Source organism: Emys orbicularis, chromosome 2, assembly GCF_028017835.1.
Source record: "Emys orbicularis isolate rEmyOrb1 chromosome 2, rEmyOrb1.hap1, whole genome shotgun sequence".
In the NCBI taxonomy this organism is placed as follows: Eukaryota; Metazoa; Chordata; order Testudines; family Emydidae; genus Emys; species Emys orbicularis.
This window is the reverse complement of record NC_088684.1, coordinates 122,143,557-122,162,802: the sequence shown is the minus strand read 5'-3', so window position 1 is coordinate 122,162,802 and position 19,246 is coordinate 122,143,557. Positions and strand designations below refer to the sequence as shown.

The 19,246-nt window shown below is 39.0% G+C and overlaps 1 protein-coding gene across 1 annotated transcript in view; it reads left to right on the top strand.

Moving 5' to 3' along the window:
* Nucleotides 1-19,246, top strand: part of GMDS (GDP-mannose 4,6-dehydratase) — a 582,436-nt gene that overhangs the window by 476,344 nt on the left and 86,846 nt on the right. The window contains exons 8-9 of the mRNA XM_065399137.1: nucleotides 4,933-5,051; nucleotides 14,823-14,919. Of these exons, the coding sequence (XP_065255209.1) occupies nucleotides 4,933-5,051; nucleotides 14,823-14,919 (216 nt within the window). The remainder of the gene's footprint in view (nucleotides 1-4,932; nucleotides 5,052-14,822; nucleotides 14,920-19,246) is intronic.

The window sequence follows — 19,246 nt, the reverse complement described above, 5'->3', positions numbered from 1 at the left end:
ATATGTTCTGTAGTGGTGGAGTACAACAATTAAATGTATCAGAATCACTGGTAGCTATATTTTCTAAGTAACACACATCAATCTGTCTGACTGTGTTTGGACATCTTGTTAGAATTTAGGACTTGCCACCACATAAGACACAAAAAAGGTTTTGTTAATTTTGTGGACAAATCAGCAATTAGCATTTTATTTCTGCAATAGAAATCATCAATTGTCATTTAAACCATAGTCACTATTTGAGGTTTAGATTTTTTTCTTCTTCTTAAACAGACAGGTCCCTAATTAAGCTGATTTCTAACAATATACTGTGCTCACTGCCACCAGTAGAGGAGTGGATGATTTAAAGAAAAGAATCAAATAAATATAGTTAAACATAACCTTGATTAACAAGTCTTGTTATTCATGGATGACAGCACAGTTAATAAGTGTTTTCTGGCTGGGATGCTGGACTGGAATTTAATGGTGAGGCACAAGTGCAACAGACTGCAGATTCTCAAGACAAACACACACTTCACAATCACAGTACGAGAGGCATGTACGGAATTAGTATGTATTGGCTGTGCTAGTCCAGTTCAGGTTTTCCCCTTCACTGATCCAGGTGTGAACATGAACAACACTATGAGCAAGAGACTTCTAAATGGGTGTTGGCCTCGAAGAAAACTGGCTCATGTTTAGAAATGTTGCTTGAAATTAGAGTTCCTCACCTGGAGGGATTTTTTTTTTTTTTTATATTGTCTTAAAAAAAAAAAAGAGTTTTGGCAGCAGTTGTAGTTAAGACTTGCAGAACAGATATCTAGCTCACGTAATCACAAAAGTGCATCCGCATGTTAAACTTGCTATGTAGTCTTCTACAGTGAATTTTCTGTCTTTAAATGTAAATGACATAGTATTGCCTTTCGACTTTGTGAGTCACTAGAGCAGAGACAAAAAGAGTTCAAATATGAAAAATATGTTTTGTACGTTTACCATTAAAGGAACAATGTGATTTGAAGAGAGCTAGAGCCTGGATAGTTTCTGTAATAGTTTTCTCCTCCTCTTCAGCCTTAACCACATTTTGGTAACCAAATCCATCTAAAGAGTAAGGAAAGAGTTAGAGATATGTATTGTGATAAGTGACTTTCTGTCGGCCCATTAGGGATATAAAAAAAAAAAATACCTACAGAGAAAATTAGGAAAAACCATGCCCCCCTTTCCACTCCACAAAAATTCCTAAAATATGTGACCTCATGATGGTTAAAAGATAGCCAAGAGCCAGAGCTGGGCAATGATTTTATCATAGATTGCAGCCCAGGCATGTCATGGGTCATGTGGTTCAGCATGTGAACAGGAAGGTGAGAATTGGTGAACTTTTGCCTCAGTTGTGCAGTCCAGAGAATAAATGGACCAAATCACTGTGCAGCTGTATAAGGAGGTGAACGGCTGAATACTTTTCACACAGAGGCCTTTGTGTTCTGGACATGATCTAGCATTATGATGGGGCGCACTAGGCTGCCGCTTTGTAGCAATTACTAAGCCATTATCATGCTAGAACACAAGATCATTTATCTTCTAATTCAGAGTGTCACCTGTTCTTCATTTACCAGTCAATAACCATTAATTATGCTCAGTGGAAATTTAAACAAAGCTGTTCCTCTCTGTTAAAACCAGTAAACCATTCAGTAATGACAATTAAATCTGGAGCTGCGTATCCCTTCTCCCTCCTTATTCTTGTTCTCTGCCTGTAGTGTGGTACAATATGATCTCTTACGGGAAATGTCTAGAAATTGATAGATCAATGGCCTCTGATAGTATGATAAAAAAGAGCACATTCCTGACACATTCTGTAGGGAAGTGTGTAGCTGCTACTTATACACAGATTTCTGATTGGCTACATAATATGTAACAGCAGAAATGAACATTTTTGATGCTGAGTTTGTTGAAGTATTTTCTGCCCACTGGCTTGCCTTTGTCTTTATTTTACAAAAACTGCATGCAGACATGTTCAAATGAACAACTCTTTACCTCCTTGTTAAAACAATCAATGATTTTTTTCATAATTATTAGAATGTTAGTTTTCACTGGTTTGATTGGGCTAATTATAAGATGGATTGAATGCCAAAAGAAAAGAAAAGGACAAACCATGATACATTTTCAAGTAATCATTATTCCAAGCACTACTTTTCCTAGCAGAAATTCAGGGAGAAGTTCCTTTTAGTTTAACAGCATCTGTGTTGTTTGATCATTACAAGCCTGACCCTGTAGAAATGTACCACAATGTATGCTCCAAGATTTGCTTGCTCTTTGAAATGGTAGAAAAGCATGACAAAGCAAATCCAAAAAAGCTGGTAGGAAGTTTTAAAATATATATATAGAGAGAGAGAGAGTGCATTCATGTTGCCAAACTAAGAACCAAAAAACCCAGTCAAAGTAGTATCAAATATTTATGTGGTTACTGTTTTTTTGTGGGTGAAATATATATATTTCTGTAGCTAAAATGCAATTAAGCATCACACAAAAATAACAGTGACTACATAAATACCTAATGCTGTATTGACTGGGTTTTTTGGTTTTTAATTTGGCAACGTGAATACTCTGCCACACTAAATATGTGCAAAAATTAAAATATTTGTGTTATTAAATCATAGAAAATTGCTTTAAAATCTCCTAATACCATAGGCCGTATCCTGATTTAATTACTCCTGTAAAAGTCCCATTGATGGAAATACGAGAGTCCGTATGAATTTTGACTGACTGAATAAGGACTGAGAGTCTGATCCTACAGTCCCTTATTCACTCAGATAGTGCCTACTCCTTTGAGCAATCCTATTGGTTACAGTAGGTCTACTTAGGTAAGTAAAGGTTTGTGGGATCAGGGATTGAGTTAGGACTTCAGGATTAGTCCCATGTTTGAAATATTCATTTTTTGCTCTGTTGAAGGTTGGTATGGCTGTGAACCCTACAAGTCTAGTCAGACGTGAAAGAAAGGGTGTCAGTGATTTACTGTAACCTTGTGAATCAAAACAAAAACCCAAATGTTCCAAGAAAGATAGTATCAAAGATAGCAATTAAGACATCTCTTGCCAGCAGAAGGAATTTCATCAGTCAATCGTATATTGCTGCGTCATTGGCTAGAGACCTCAACCCTGGGGAGGAAAAATAAAGCTGCTGCCATTGTCCCACCCAGCATGCCACATCCCTAAAGCACAATTAATGTCAAGGACATACACAGGAGTTGCCCAAAATCCCACCTTCCGTGCACTTTCAAGAGGCGAAAGGAGCGTGTTAATAAAATCTCACAGAAATATTAAAGATACAAAAAAACAACAGGCAGCAAAATGACTTGCAAATAGAATAATTTGAAGGGAGTATATCTTCTTGCTTTGCCTGACACTGATTTACTAAAAGGGTGGGGTGGGGGGAGAGAAGAATTGAACTTTTCAGGTGGTATTTACTGAGAGAAACGGAGCTGTCCCAAAGCTTTTATTAATCTGATTTGCAGAGTATCCACTAGCATCTGGGGACCTACTAAAGTTTGCTTTAAATCTGACATGAAGAGGTCAATGCAAATAGCATTGTGGATTACACTATAAGAAAATGGCAATTCCTTTTACCCTATGGAGAAAGAAATGAATTATTTTGCTTTTGTGTACTGATTATTTATTAAAAGAAGGCTCTGATGTGCATCGATTGCTCCCTGTTTCTAACTTAAGGAAATAAAGTGTTTCCATCACTTTGACCTAGAGTGATAGTTTTATTTTTTCCATCTATAGTTTCTGGGTGGCAGTGTGGTCTCATGGATAGGGCACTGGACTGGGTGTAAGAACACCTGGGTTCTATTACTGACATTGACTGGCTGTGTGACTTTAGGCAAATTACTTTACTTCAGTGTGCTTCTGTTTCCCCTCCCACCCTTTGTCTGACTTTTCTATTTAGACTGGAAACTGTTTGGGGCAGGCATTCTCTCTCATTATGTGTTTGAAGAGTGCTAAGTACAGTGAAGCCACAAAATCTCCTCTGGGGCCTCTAGGCACAAATGTAACACAAATAACAATAGTAGTAATCTGTGAAGTTGTGATTTAGAAATAGTTCTGATTTTGGTCACTGTTCTGATCTTTGCACAGCCTGCACTCTTTGAAAGAGAATGTTAAGTGTTTGCCTAACTTCTCCATTAGTATTTCCATACATTGAAAAGGGGAATCTTGCTTGCCACACCTTCAAATGCATAGAATCATAGAATATCAGGGTTGGAAGGGACCTCAGGAGGTCATCTAGTCCACCCCCCTGCTCAAAGCAGGACCAAATCCCAACTAAATCATCCCAGCCAGGGCTTTGTCAAGCCGGGCCTTAAAAACCTCCAAGGAAGGAGATTCCACCACCTCCCTAGGTAACGCATCTCCAGGTGTGTGCAGGAGGAAGAGCTGAATTTGAAATAATGCACTATGAAAATATTGGTCCTGTCTGTCCTGTATTTATTTGGGTTAAATCTAGTTTAAAATAGTCAACAGTGTATTTGACCACAGTTAGGTAGTTCTATGTTTTTGCCCTACTGACAACATCCCTTAAATTGGAGGGGGGTATATAATATTTTGCTTTCCATTACATGTGAATAAATGTAAGGTTTATAATAAATGGGTTCTTACTCCTAAGCATTACTGTCTACTTTTGAACACTGAGTCTTGATTTAAAATATCCACCCCAGAAATCCCTGGTGTGAAACAGAGAAAATCCGGTATATTACAGACAATTTTCTGTAATGTGAAATAATTCCAATTAGTCACTTGTAAGAGTTGTGCTGAACTAGCTAACAGCCTCATGTTAAAAAGTGCTAATTTCCCCAGTTGCATGCATACATATATCTTATTATCTGCAAATCAAAATGTGGTAATATAATATCATGTACAAAAGGACCCACTTACAGGTGCACTTAATCTGGATTTGTTTATCTTTCTGCAGGCTATGTGGCTGATGTTGCAAACGGATGAGCCAGAGGACTTTGTCATAGCTACTGGGGAGGTCCACAGTGTCCGTGAATTTGTGGAGAAGTCATTTAAACACATTGGGAAAACCATTGTGTAAGTATGAATAGGAGCTAGCAGCAATGGGTTTCTGAATCATATCAACTATTGACATGTGGCTTTGATTTTGCCATTACATAGCAATACTTTTTTTTTTGTATTCTTTTTCACTTTCACGTTTCTTCTGTTTGTAACATAAGGCCTCTGGATCTGAATCACTGACTCTCGCTCAGCCTATCCAACCGCAGGGTATTGCTCCAGCACCCTCCCCTCCACCAAAAACATATCTAGCAGAATTTCATCCACTCCAGGTGGGGTAGGTTGTAGATATCTCATCTCGGCATTCTTATAGGCTGATCCTTTTCCATTGTAAATCCCATCTTCCTGCCCTCAGTTCCCCAACACCGTTGCCCTCCCTACTCTGGGAGGGCTGACCACCTCGGCTGAGATTACAGTGCTATACCATTCTGTACTGGCTCGTAGGGAATGGATGTTTTAGACTCATTTTATTGTTGGTGTACTTTTGTCCTCATCACCAGTCCCGAAACAGAAACTGCCACTTCAGCCACATTCCCAGACTCCGCCAGTTTAAGATGTCACACCTGTAAACTCGATTCCTTTCTGTGTGGCAGCATGTTGGCCACACTGCTGGGACTATATAGCAGCATCGCTCTGCATTCTTAGTTCTTGTCCTACTGAGCCATAAAAATGTTGAGCTGTGGGTGCAGAAAGTTTACAGTGCATATTCTACATAGTTTGACTGAAAATACAAAATTCCTTCTCAAGGCCAGATAATAAAATCAGGCTGGCTTTGTGAATGCTTTCTGTAATTTATATTTTTATTGTTTATTATTTTTTCAATTTCCCTCCTTCTGTATCTTCTCTGGGCCCCATGAATCAACATACCAATCTCAGCTGGAAGAGGGAGAGGAAAGCCACAGGCTCTTCCATGACGCTAGCACCAGGGCTCTTCCTCAGGCCATCAAAGACACTGGTGCAGCTGGTGAACTTTTGACAGGGCCAGTAAGTTTTACTTGGGAGCAAAAACTTGACACATTCAATAAATATGCAGAAGTGCACAGATATATACAATATTATTTGAATAGTCAGTGGGTGGTTGGGTAGATAATAACATTTTCCCTTAATGAATGTTAGTCTGGTTTCAATTTTTGGCATTTACTTTCAGAAAAATTCAGAGGGGCAGTATAGTAATGAACTTCCAGCCCCAAAGCTCGATTTTAGGATATTTTTCTTCAAATATTTAGCATCTTTCTTGATTTGCTTGCCCATCTTCTCTACCTCTACACAATTAACAGTGTGAACTTTAACCACAGTGACATTTTTCAAGGGCACTAGGAATTGTTTCCTCTCTTTCTTTTTTTTTTTCTGTATTTATGATGTTTCTTTTTTTATGACTGACTTTCACTGGTAAGTATTGTTTTAAATTGAAATCAAGTGAAACATTAGTGTTTACTGTGGAAACTGTTGTTCTGTACAGATGCGTAATCTTATGATATCCAGAACCCTTTCTTCTGTCTCCTGTTGGATGCTGCTCTGCATTTAGAAGACGACTTGGTGGTCAAAATTTTTAAATGTGGATGTCTAAAGTCAGGCACCAAAATTCATGTTTAGAAGTGCTGGGCATCCACTGACTTCAAGTCTACTCACCTATTTAAAATTAAATACCCTACTTAAGAGTTTTGCTGGACTGATCTAGTGTACTCGGCACTTCCAGGATCAAGAGCTAAATGATATATTCTTGTAAGCAAAAGAAAAAATAAACTCTGAACTCATCTGCCCCGCAAAGGAAAGGAAAGCAAAAGGGAAAGAATTTTGCAAATAGCTCCTATTATAAATAATGAGGAAAACCCCATTTTCAAAAGTCACTTAGGTACTAAGGTCTCTACCTTCCATTGAGTGTCAATGAGATGTAGGGATTTAGGCTCCTAAATCACTTGGGCATTTTTGCCCTTTTTGATAGAATTTATTAACTACTCCCTTAAGCAATATCTGGCAATACTAGTATATTCACTTATGGATCTAGTAAAGTAATGTGTTAATATAGTTTTTGCCATTTGGGTGCATAAAAAAGATGTATATTATTTAAGTGCTAATTACTTTTGCTTTGAGAACAGCACAGTTGTGATAATTTTAATATAGTTTCCCCCAATCTCAGCTAAATGGGGTTGATAATAGGGATAGACAAAAATGCTTATTTTAATGTAAAAACCCACCTCCACATCCCAAAACCATTGCTCTTCTCTTAAACTGAACTAAATCTAAAAGTTTTTTGAGGTTTCGGAAAGATTTTTGTTAGGAACCTTCCTGATTTTCTAGGTTCCAACATGGCCTCTATGCCTTCCCAAAACATACACTCACTCTCTCCCCTTACTACTGCTGTCTTCTTGGCTGGATGGCTGGCAATCTTTTACCTCTTTGTGGAACCCTTGAGGGCCTGTTTCCTTGAAATTGGAAGAGGTGGGGTATTGTCTTTGGGAATTAACCAGGCAGTCAGTCCCCTTCTCCACTCTAGTAGGTCCTATTGATCTACCACTTTAAAATTAATGATGCACCAAAGACGTGATGCTCCAGAATGCACTGTGTGATCATTAAATCAACTCCTGCAAGAAAAAGCTGATTCCTCTCTCCCTCCCTCCCTCCCTCCTTGTGAGATCAGTTTTTCCTGGGAGTTATGAAATTTCAGGATCTCAAATGGCACTCTTGGGAATAAGCTCCTGGCTGCCTTTTACATTTTTAAAATGACAACAAATCTTCCCACTGCTGCCCCACAGTGCACCAGTGGTCTTTCGAAATCCACAGCTTCTGTAAGCTGTGCCCGGGAACTGTGGGATAAGTATCCAGAATGCAATGCCTTGAAACCGTTCATGACAGGGCAAGCCTGCAATGGTTCTTTAACCCCTTCAGCTGGGCTAGTTTGTGTTTGTGAATGTAGTAACAAATGTCTGTCCTCCAGTGCAGACACAGCCATCGTATCTTTGGTTGCTTGATACTGCAGTATATGGTATCCAGGAAAACAGTTTTGAATGCTCCATCACCACATTTAAACTTCTCTCATCATTTGTACAGTCATTTTTCTTTCTCATACATACTAATTTGTGCAGCTAAACACACAGTACAGACTAATAAACCTTTCAATGAAGTTACATCATACTCTCTTAGTCAACGATTACAACATTTTATTTTACCATATTATCTAATCTAAAACATGAAAAAAGGAAAATGTTAGTACATCATGTAAATAATTAGATACATAGCTACAACAAGACTAGCGTGTTATTTCTCTGAAATGTAGTATAAAATGAACACAGGTTTATTTTTACATGTTTGTTTTGTGTGGATTTTTCTCTTAACACTTTTTTTACCAGGAAGAAATTTGAAATGATATTTATAGAATGGCTCAGAGTCATTCCAATTCAGGCCTTTGCACTGACAGGAAAGCCTCTGGGCTACAAATATTTTTCCCCTGTAAGCATGACACTTTTTTTTCTTTTTACTTTCCCTTCTACTTATTACTAATTAAGTAATACTAGGGGAAAACACTTCCCTCCTATCATTTGAACTACAGCAGGGTTAAACCAAACAGGCAAACGCTTGTCTTGACTAATTTTCTGTCATTAATCTTATTAAATTAGAACAGGATTGCAAGATAGCCTGAAACCACTACAGCACTCAGAATTCTTTTCAGACTGCTGTCTGCAAATGGCAAAAAAAAATCAAAAATCTATTCAGGTAGTGGAAAGATTTGTTGTATTTTTTTTTTGTTTGTTTGCTAATATAAAACTACATGTACATTTGCAATAGAAATATGCATTGCTTCAAGGGCCAGAATTAATGCAGGAAGATGAACATTTTACCACACTCATGGTGGCTCCATGTTTTATTCTTTGTGATAGTTAACTTGCCACCTAGTCTGTAATGATCACCCCACAAATGGGATTCCCTATAATAAGAAGAAGAAGGTCTGATGAGGTGAGCCTGTGGAAGCCCGGGAGTGTTTCTCTCTCGGTGATGTGGAACAGCAAATGGGAAGTGGAACTGAGAGTGACTTTTTTATTTTAAAATGGAAGATTAGGATTAGGATGTAGGAACACGTGAGAGAGATTGGAAGGACTACTGAAGGAATGCAAAGCAGACAGTCCAGTGGTAGTGATGTGGGGAAGGGGAAAGGGAGCCGTCCAAAGACTTCATGAAGAGTCACTGGTTTCACATCTGGCTTTTGACCACAAGGTCTTGCTGTCTGGCCAGTGACTGTGTGTATTTAGCAGTATGAGAAAATCAGAAGCTTTCAGATCAGGAAGAAGGGAACTGAAGCGCACACAAACTGAAGAAAATGTGAGAGTGAAGGATGGAAAACATCCAGGCAAAATGTATTTGTTTAGGTAAATTCATACATACTGTTTCATTCTTTTGATTTTTTTCATTGTTACTTTCTCTTTACAGTAGGTATTGTGGTATCACTTTATACACCTCATGCCAGGCAATCGAGTCACCACCTTATAAACCCGACACTCTCTGAACTCTCTGATCACATGAGTTTTAGGAACTGGCAGGTGAAATAACTGCCCAAGTGCCTCAGACTGATTCTTTATTAATTATTCATATTTATTTTCATGTGCCAAAAGTGCTGAAATACTGTGAGCGGCTGTTCACATAGTATTTCTAGCCTGGCCAGAAAACAGGAAGTACTGAAAGAACTTTCAACAGAACCTGATGCAAAATTTGGGGTTGGAAATCTTGCAGACTCAAGGAGATTTGTTTAACTTGGTCAACAGGGAGAAGCATGCTTTGACAGGGTGCAGTAGCCCCGTCTGATCCCTGATGAACAAAGAGTTAATTTCAGTTGATTTTTTCCCCTCCCATTGTACAGATGCTCATGGAAGGGGAAACTGAGCTGAAGTTAAGTGTTTTCACCAGTGACCAGGCAATGACCATTCTCCCTGTCATTCATCCAAACATTTTGGGTAATTATCTGATCTAAACCTTCAGACCTTTTGAGATTCACAATTGTTAAATGAAAACATTTGCTCCTGAACACAAGTGTTCCTAATAGGATGCAGACCTGCCAACTCTTGCAATTTTATCCTGAGTCTCATGATATTTGGTTGTTTTCTTAAAGCCCCGGCTCTTGTTGTCAAGTGATTTTTTGAGAATCTCAGGTTTCATTTTTTTTTAAAGTAAATTTCTAGCCCTCACAAAAGCTTGAGCAGGTGAACCCTAAAGGTTGAAAAATCAGAAGGCAAATAAAAAGCTACCCAAAATATATTATTTTAACAGTCTAATTTTTAAGACAATTTCATGAGGTTTTGGATCTGCCTCATGATTTCTGAACACTTGCAGTTGGCAATATTGGGAATGTACAACTCGGTTACTCTACTGTGGTCAGTCAAATTATGGATATGTGGGTCCAATTAATCAAACCACTTGAACACATGCTTAAGTTCATCCCTATTCAGCAAAATACTTAAGCATGTACTGAAGTTCATCCCAATTTAAATTAAACAATTTAGGTTAAGTTGAATTAGGGTTTGTAGAGTCAAATTTAAAATCTAATCACATGCAATAATTTTGTGACATGACAGGGTGGGGTCCCACTCCCGTCTCTTTTCAACCAACAAACCACTCAGAGACCATCTTCTGGTCAAACCACCTGATGGGTTAATTCACCGTGTTCCCACCACCACCTGTACAAACTCGTGCAGCTCTATATTTATAATGTCATACAATCCTTAGTTTGATCAATGGTGGAGTGAGGAGACAGAAGGTATCTTCTCCCTGAAAGATCTCTCCTGGCTCTGACTCTGAAAAGCCTATGGATCTGTCTCTCCCTCCCTTTGCCTTTTCTACCTCTTGGGTAATGGGCTAATTAGCCTTTGGGCTCTGCTCAACCCATCCCAATTCACCAATTAGGCACAGCTCTTCCTAGTCAGGGCTACTCCAGCACACTACTTGTAGTTGCAGTGACCAGAGTGCTGCACCATTTGCTGTTTCCCAGCACTCTCTCACAGACATGCATTAATATTCTGTGTTACACATACTGGGATACTGTTCATAATACACCAGACCAGATCCAACGGAGTGGGCAACCTAAAGGAATATTGGTGGTAAACTCAATAATCTGAAAAGTCTGTGTAAGTTATATCTCCTGACAGCTGTGAGTGATGAGTGGGATTTTCCTGAAGTTTTGATTTTTTTCCGGCTCTTGTGAGAGGTTTTATTTTTAATCAACTTCTCAGGCACCCCAGAAATAAACGGAGTAAAACACATGTACCATTGCAATCACAGCACATTTCAATGTCACAGCTTGTATGTGAAATGCACAAGCACGTTTTGGAGAGAAGGAAGGTTGTTTGGTTTTATTTGCATATTATCTTGCTGCTGATTAGGATGGTGGTTAAAAAAAAAATGCAGGGGAAATCCTAATCTTCAGGACTAAAGAGGAAAAATAATGTTTTACAACCCTAACAAGGATAATAGTAACCTTTTAAAATAAAATTTTACCCCTTCTACTGAGTCCAGCAGTATGAATGATCATGAGGTGAGAATCCTTTTACACTCTGAACCCACATTTGAAACTTGATCGATTTTTTTTTTTATTTACATGGAAATTTCTGAGGCCTTTTCGTAGGTAGTGTCCACCGTGCTTAAAAGTGACTTCATGTAAGATAAGTATTATAAGACACCCACCATAGGTGTCTAGGTGCCATGCGGGGATAGCATGGAAGCAAGGGCTATCAAATCCAGGTTATCAGTAAGTGCAGAAAAAAGATCATTGTGCTCTCCCAGCATCCACATCCTTTTTTCAAGTTCTGGAATGCAGCTAAAGTTATTATCTATTATGAAGGACAATCCACCATGACAGATCCTTCCCCTTCCCCAAACATCCTGCTCTTGGTTTGGAGGATGCGGTGATAAAATCATTGTGGTGGTGTAGTCACTGTCTCTAAGCGTGTATGCGTGTGTCCGCCTCTAAGTGTGTCATGTACGCATAGGGCCAGAGATTGTAAGGTCATGGTTTTGACTCTAGCATTGTGGGAGTTCACTTTCCAGACTACTTTAATTTAGGCAAACCCTGTTTAACCTAACTTTCGTTAACTAAAACTCTGGGTTAACCTAGAGTCTTCCCCAAATTCCACGAGTACGTTTTATTGCATTGTCAGGCTTCAGCCTTGTGAAGCAAAAGCTTAGGGGGTCACTAGGACTGAAGTGCCTAGCTATCTAAAACCATGATGGTATGAAGGTTTCTGATGTCTCTTTTCTCTGACCACCAGACCTTGGGTTAACTTGGCTTTACCTTTTCTAGTTTATTAACTGTTCTGAACAGAACATCACTGTGTATTAAAAGATTTTTTTCTTGTGATTTTAAAAACGTATGTAGCAGGTTAGATTAACGTGCTCTTCATATCTAGTCTGTATCAGATGTAATGTCTCTTTTCAGCAAGGTGGTCTCTACTGCTGTAATGCCAGTGTCAGTGATGCCAGTTGTAATTAAAAGTTCCGTTTGCAGTTGCATCTCCCCTTTTGTTCATACTGAGAAATGCTTCTTTCCTCATGAACTTTTCACATTACTGAGCAAAGTGGGTGGAGTTTTCCCTTAAGTTATTTCTATTGTTGTAAAACTTTGATGATGGTAATAGTGAGTGAGTTTCTGTTGGCTCTGAAGAGCCTTTTGTAGACTGTTGGGTGTTAAATGGGGCTCACTGCTCAGTGACCTCCAACAGCAACTGACGTCTCCTGATCCGAGCACTTCCTGTTGTTTTACTGGTGACCGTTGGTTTTCTATTAAGCTCATTTGAGTCCTACTTACTTTTAGCCTTTGCCCTTTAAAGGGAGGGGCTAATGTTAGTTTTGGCTTCTGAATGAAAATGTTTCTTACAGGCTTCAAGCAGAACAACTGCAAAAAAACCAAAAACAAAAGTTAAATCACAAATCATATTTAGCATCCCAATGTTACTCTTTACAATGCTGTAGGCATTATAGCACTGCTGCAAACATTAGTGCAGTTAATGTCTACAGTATACAAAAATTAAATGTTTCCAGCCCCAAGCATGCAAAAGCCATGAGTCAGCCCTCCCCTTCCCCCCCTCAAAAAAAAAATCATGTGATTGGCTTAAAAATCATGAGATTTTAAAAAAAAAGTTTTGTTTTTGTTTTTATTTGCGTGCTGGATTCTGAACCTTTAGGGTGCACTTAGGTCACATTTTCAGGTTTTCTCCAGAACCATGTAGACTAGAAATTTACTTCTTTATTTGTTAATGAAAGCTGAGATTCTTATGAAATTAAATAATTCCAGGAGCTGAAGCTTCAGGAAAAATACCATATATTGAATGATAAAAATCACAAGAATTAGCAACAATGAATATATTTCAGATAAAGGGCACGACAGGTAAAGGGAGGTAAAGGGCACTTCTCTCCTATTGCAGATGATTGAAACTAAATAATCTAAGTCTAAATCACAAGTGCAGCTTTTCAGAGATTTTTAGCTTAACCCCACAAAAGCATGGAATTTCACTACCCCCACCCTTTAATGCTGAAGTATTGCAACAAACCCACTGTTCAAAGCTCCCATGCTTAGGCACAAGCTTAAAGGAATAAAGATAGTTTCAGTCTTAACTCTGAATTTTGTAGGTTTCATGAGTCAGATCTTAATATTTTTTGGATAATTTCTCAAACTTCCGATCTGGACTTTCAAACTCCCCAAAGTTAAGGACACATTGGCTCTAGTGATCCAGCAAGTCATTTGTATTATTCTTCAGATCTTGCCAGTTTGGACTGTGCAAACCGTGTTGAAAGGATAAAGTGGGAAGCACATACACAAAATGTTTCGGTACACCCAACAAGCTCCTACAAATTACATTAATATTAGCGTATCAAAGCAGGTAGGAAACTAATTTAGGCCCCAGTTCAGTTAGACACATGCCTAATTTTAAGCATGTGGGTAGTCCCATTCACATTGGGCATGTGCTTAGTTACCTGGCTGAATTAGGGCTTAAAACTGAAGAGCCTTTTTTTAGCCTATGTCTACACTTAAAAAGCTAGTGTGGCACAGATGCGGTGCTGCAGCTGCACCATTGTAGCACTTCAATGTAGCCACTCACTACAGCCATGAGGGGGGTTCTCCTGTCGTAGTTAATCCACCTTCCCGGGAGGCTGTAGCTAGGTCGACAGAAGAATTCTTTTATTGACCTAGCGCAGTCTGCACCCGCGGTTAGGTTGGCTTATCTACATCGCTCTTGGGTGTGGATTTTTCACACCCCTGAGCATCGTAGATGGGTCAGTTTAACCTTTTAGCGTAGACCTGGCCTTAAACTGAGCATGAATTAGAATATGGCAGGATGGAATAATAGTGCTCTCAAACAGAGCTCAGCTTTGGTAAAGTAAGAGGCAGATACTTGGTTTCCTTTGAGTTTTGCCTTAGTTGTAAAAACAAAAAATATTTTTAAAAATAACATTTTTATCGACTTCATACCAAGCAATGAATAAAAAGCACGTGGGCATATCTTTTAGAAGATAATAAGACATTGGAAATACCAATAAGCTGCTAATTTTATTTTATTTTAATTTTTTTTCAGTATTGTGTGTTTAACTTGGAAGTGCCATGTTTTAGGACTTACAAAGCCCATGGACTTCAAAGGCCATTGTTGCGCCATTCTGGTCAAACTGCTGCCTTTGTTCCTGGAGTTAATGAGTTTATACAGTCCTGCAGAGAGAATTGACACCAGCCTCAAATAAATGAAAACAAGCCAAATGCTACTAAGATCAGAGCACTAAAGTAATTATGGGTTGATTAAATGTTTATCTTCTTTACAGGTGGGAAGGAAAGAATGAAAATGAGGTAGGCCGATGCAAGGAGACCGGCAAGATTCATGTGACAGTCAATCACAAATACTACAGGCCAACTGAAGTGGTAAGAAAATGCCTTCTCTCAGTTTTGCAAATGAATAATCCAATCATTCAGCCAATAAATTGCTGCATTTGACCAGCTGTCTGTGGAAATGGTTCTAATTGCACTCCTGCTGCCAGCTTTCAAATGCTCTAAATTAGGCTCCTCATCAGCCCCCCTTCCTCCTCTTCCCCTCCCCCCCGCCCCCCCACCTCCGAGCAAGTTATCCAAAAACAAACAAACATAACAACAATTTCTGGAAAAAATCTGGAGGGCCACATTTGCAGGGCAATAATTGACACAGCTGCAGTGTTTAAGCTACTGTCCTAGCACAGGACAGAAGGAGCATGTAGGAAACTTCACCATGTAGGAAACAAAAAGAAAAGTCAAATCAAAATGTTGTCTCTTTTTATTTAAAATGCGGTATTTGATCATCTCTCTCCTGTTAGGAAAAAATGGAGAGGTGCATTGATAAATTTGCATTTTAAAATATTTCCTCAATATATTAAAAAGAAAAATAGCTTGTAGCTTAATCTATAAACTCCCTCCATTGAATAGCCTGGGTAAAAATTCCATTTTTGTGACCTTTGGTAGTATAATAGTTATGAAATACTCTTTTTAAAAAATGTTTATAGGGTCCAACTTAGCAAACTCTTACTCTCATAAGTAACTTTTATTCACTTGAGTACCCCTATTGAAGTCAACAAGGATACCATAAGCGTGGTCTGCTGGATGGGGCCAATAATGTGTTTGTTCTAATTGAATACAGAACTTGTGACAAAAAAATTAGTGAATGATTTGTATGCAGCCAAGTGGGGTAATGACAATATATGGTGCTGGCATGGGGCGCAGCCCAGGTTTTTAGACCAGGAGAACAATTGTTCACTGTGCTAACGGCGAGTGGGTGTGCCCAAGAAAGGATGTGTTCAGTCTCCTGAGGAGGACACTACCAGCCCTGCTGGCTGCTGACACAGCATCAGCTGTCAGTGGGTCCATTCAGAAGTGCTGGCATTAACTTCCTGATATGAGTGAGGTGCTACAAGAGCACATTTGTCTTAACACAGATTGCGGGGGGGAAGGAAGGGGGGTGGCATGTTTATAAATGAACAACAGTTCCAAGCTGAAAATTCAAAGAGCAATAGAAACTTTGTTGTAAATAACTATTCAAAATTGCTGGACTCTTATACCAGAACCATTTCAAAAGCTAAGAAGTCATTAAGAATTGCCTGTCGTTCTATACTTGGGCAAGGTGTCGGAGTGATAAGAGGGAAATAAAGACAAAAGGACTTGCTGAACAGGAAAAGGACACTTCACCCAAGAAGTCTGTGCTGTATAAGCCACTTTCCTGCTTTGTCATCATACCCCCAATACTTTTCTCTTTCCTTGCAAATACATATTCACTCCCCTAACTCATTGGAATTATGTATCTGCTTCAGTGACCTTACTCTAGTTCTACTTTACTCCATCTGTTTGCTGCTTTCCGCTTGAAATAGTTCTGTCCAGGATCTCCCCACTCTGCCTTACCTGTCCCCTTTTTTAGAACACAATTTCTGGATTTCAAAACCGTCTGCACTGTGAATAGATTGTTCTGCGGCTGTGTTATTGCTCTAACAGGTAAGCATAGATTCTTCTCAGGACCACTGATTTGTGCACCTGCCTGGGTATGTGTGCTTGCAAGTGCACTTTGGTGTTGGTGTGCGTGCAAAGTCCACAGACCTTTGAAAATACAGTCCTATTTAGCTAACATAAAGACTTCTCTTGAACCATGAGAATAAAAAAAAATCTTTAGTGTTTCCTGAAAACAATAAATATATTTGAATTTTGGAACCCACCTAACTGCCACAGCTATACTACCTCTGAGGTCATAGTGTCCTTACTAATGAAACTGGAACTGAATGCACTATTGCAGAGAAGCTCTCACAAGGGTACGGTACAAAAATAAATATCAGTGGATGAACCTCAAAAAAAAAAAAAAAAAAAAAAAAGTTTCCTTGTGCATAAGCCCAATGAAACAAAGCAAACTATTAATGTGGAATGCTCATGCTGTTGAACACAGAAGCAGGTGTAGGTGTGTGTGTGTGTGTGTGTGTGAGCCCAAGGAGGGAGGCAGGGGCTGATGTCGGGGTTTCCCCCTCCCCCTGCCTCAGGACTGGTTGCTTCCTGCCACTGTCTGAACTTACAAGATAGCATGCTGACACACTCTCTGTCCCCCAAAACACACTTTCTCTCTCCCCCCCTCCATTCACACACCCTGTCACACACTCCCCTCCACACACACATACACTTCAGTTGAAAAGCAGCTGGCAATGTAGTAGGATGCCTATGGAACAATGGGATTGGGAAACCTGCATCATTTGATGCTGTGCCTGCCCCATGAGGCATTGCAAACCCTTCTCAAAGCACCCTGCAGCCAGTTGCACAGTGGGCTAGCTACCACAATGCACTGCTCTCTTTGCTGTTGCAAGAGCTGCTAATGTGGATGCGCTCCAGCATCACAAGGAGCATAGTGTGGACACACAACAGCAGTTTAATTCCAGCGTTTTAATAAAAGTGGTATAACTTGTGGCGCAGAAACTTGCCAGTATTAGACATACCCTAAAGCTCAGACACTAAACTTTAATGCAGAGAAGCTTTTTCTTTTTTAAGGTTAATGTAATATTCTGAAATGTACAAACAAATGGACACTGATACTACATACAGTTCTGACTGCATGGATGAGTTCATTTTTTAAATGTATTTATTCCAATCAGTTAACACTCCCTCTGCTTCAATACTGAATTGAAAAGCTTAGCAGCTTTAAGCATCCACCCAGCACTGAAGAAGAAACCTTGAAATGTGAGACTATCTTCTGGCTGAACTAAGTAAACTTTGTGAATGCCTTGCCTCTAAATCTGTTGGCTGTCTTTGGATATTGAAACCTTTGACTGCTTTGGGGCCCCCTGGTACTCAGTGGCCTTGGGAATTTTCCCCTTCTGACCCTTCCCCCCTCCCCTTGCTGATCACAGACCTAAAATTTCTTTCTATTTGTATTGTATCCCTCTCTGTATCCAGTCTGACTTTTTTTTTTAAATGTATAGACAGTATAGGCGGATAGCTACAAGGATTTTTGTACAATAACCTTTATACCCTTCTCATAGTCAATAGGTTTCATGAGTGCTGTGACACAATCACAAATACACTCTCTATGGGTTTGTTGCCTTTGTGTTCTGTGATTGTTTTCAAACAGTGTGCTGGCATTTTAAGCACATGGCTCCTTTGCTAAGAGGTGCGTGACTAAAACTCCATGTATACCGCTTGGACAATATAGTGATAACCTCCCCTTACTGTTTCATTTGCTTACAGAATTCAAATCCCTGTGATTCTGGTCTCATTAGCTCTCACTCTTTACTATGGGCAAAATGTTTAAATGTGGATGCTTGAAATAAGGCAGCTTAATCCATTTTTAGGCACCAAAATAAGGGATTGAGTTACCTAGAGCACAGCATGTCTGAAAAATCATGCCTTTTATTGAGGTACTTAAATACAAATTTAGCCACCTAACTTTCAGTGCCCATTAGAAAAAATTTGGCAGTATCTCCCATTTTTTGATCTTTCAAATGTGGTTTATCATTAATTTGCTATCTTCTCATGTACCTAATATTAGAAGCAAGGAATGGCCCAAAACTAAAAGACATCCTAGAAATATCTGAAGAAATTCAGTAAGCTAGCTCTAAGCAGAGACCTCCCTCTGAAAAATCATGAGACCTCCCATGTCTGAAAAATCATGCCTTTTATTGAGGTACTTAAATACAAATTTAGCCACCTAACTTTCAGTGCCCATTAGAAAAAATTTGGCAGTATCTCCCATTTTTTGATCTTTCAAATGTGGTTTATCATTAATTTGCTATCTTCTCATGTACCTAATATTAGAAGCAAGGAATGGCCCAAAACTAAAAGACATCCTAGAAATATCTGAAGAAATTCAGTAAGCTAGCTCTAAGCAGAGACCTCCCTCCAAGACTAACACAATGGCTGTTTATAATCAAATTATGCTTCTTGAGGTGATTTAGCAAAATTGTTTCTAATATTTTTCCACAAGTGATGTTAAGATAACTATTCTATAATTGCTCCCTCCCATGGCCCTCTGTTGTAACAAAGATGTTTAACACTTCCCAGACCTCAGGAATCTGATCTGTCATCAGAGAACTTAAAAAAATACCAGTTAGGATTTCGCTAATTTCAATCTTCATTTCTTCAAGGAAAGGAAAGAATCTCTTTCACCTTGTGGAAATATTATATGTAATCTAAATCTAGCGCTCTGTATATTGTAAGTGGGATCCTTTTTCCCACCCAGTTCCATTGGCATTTTAGG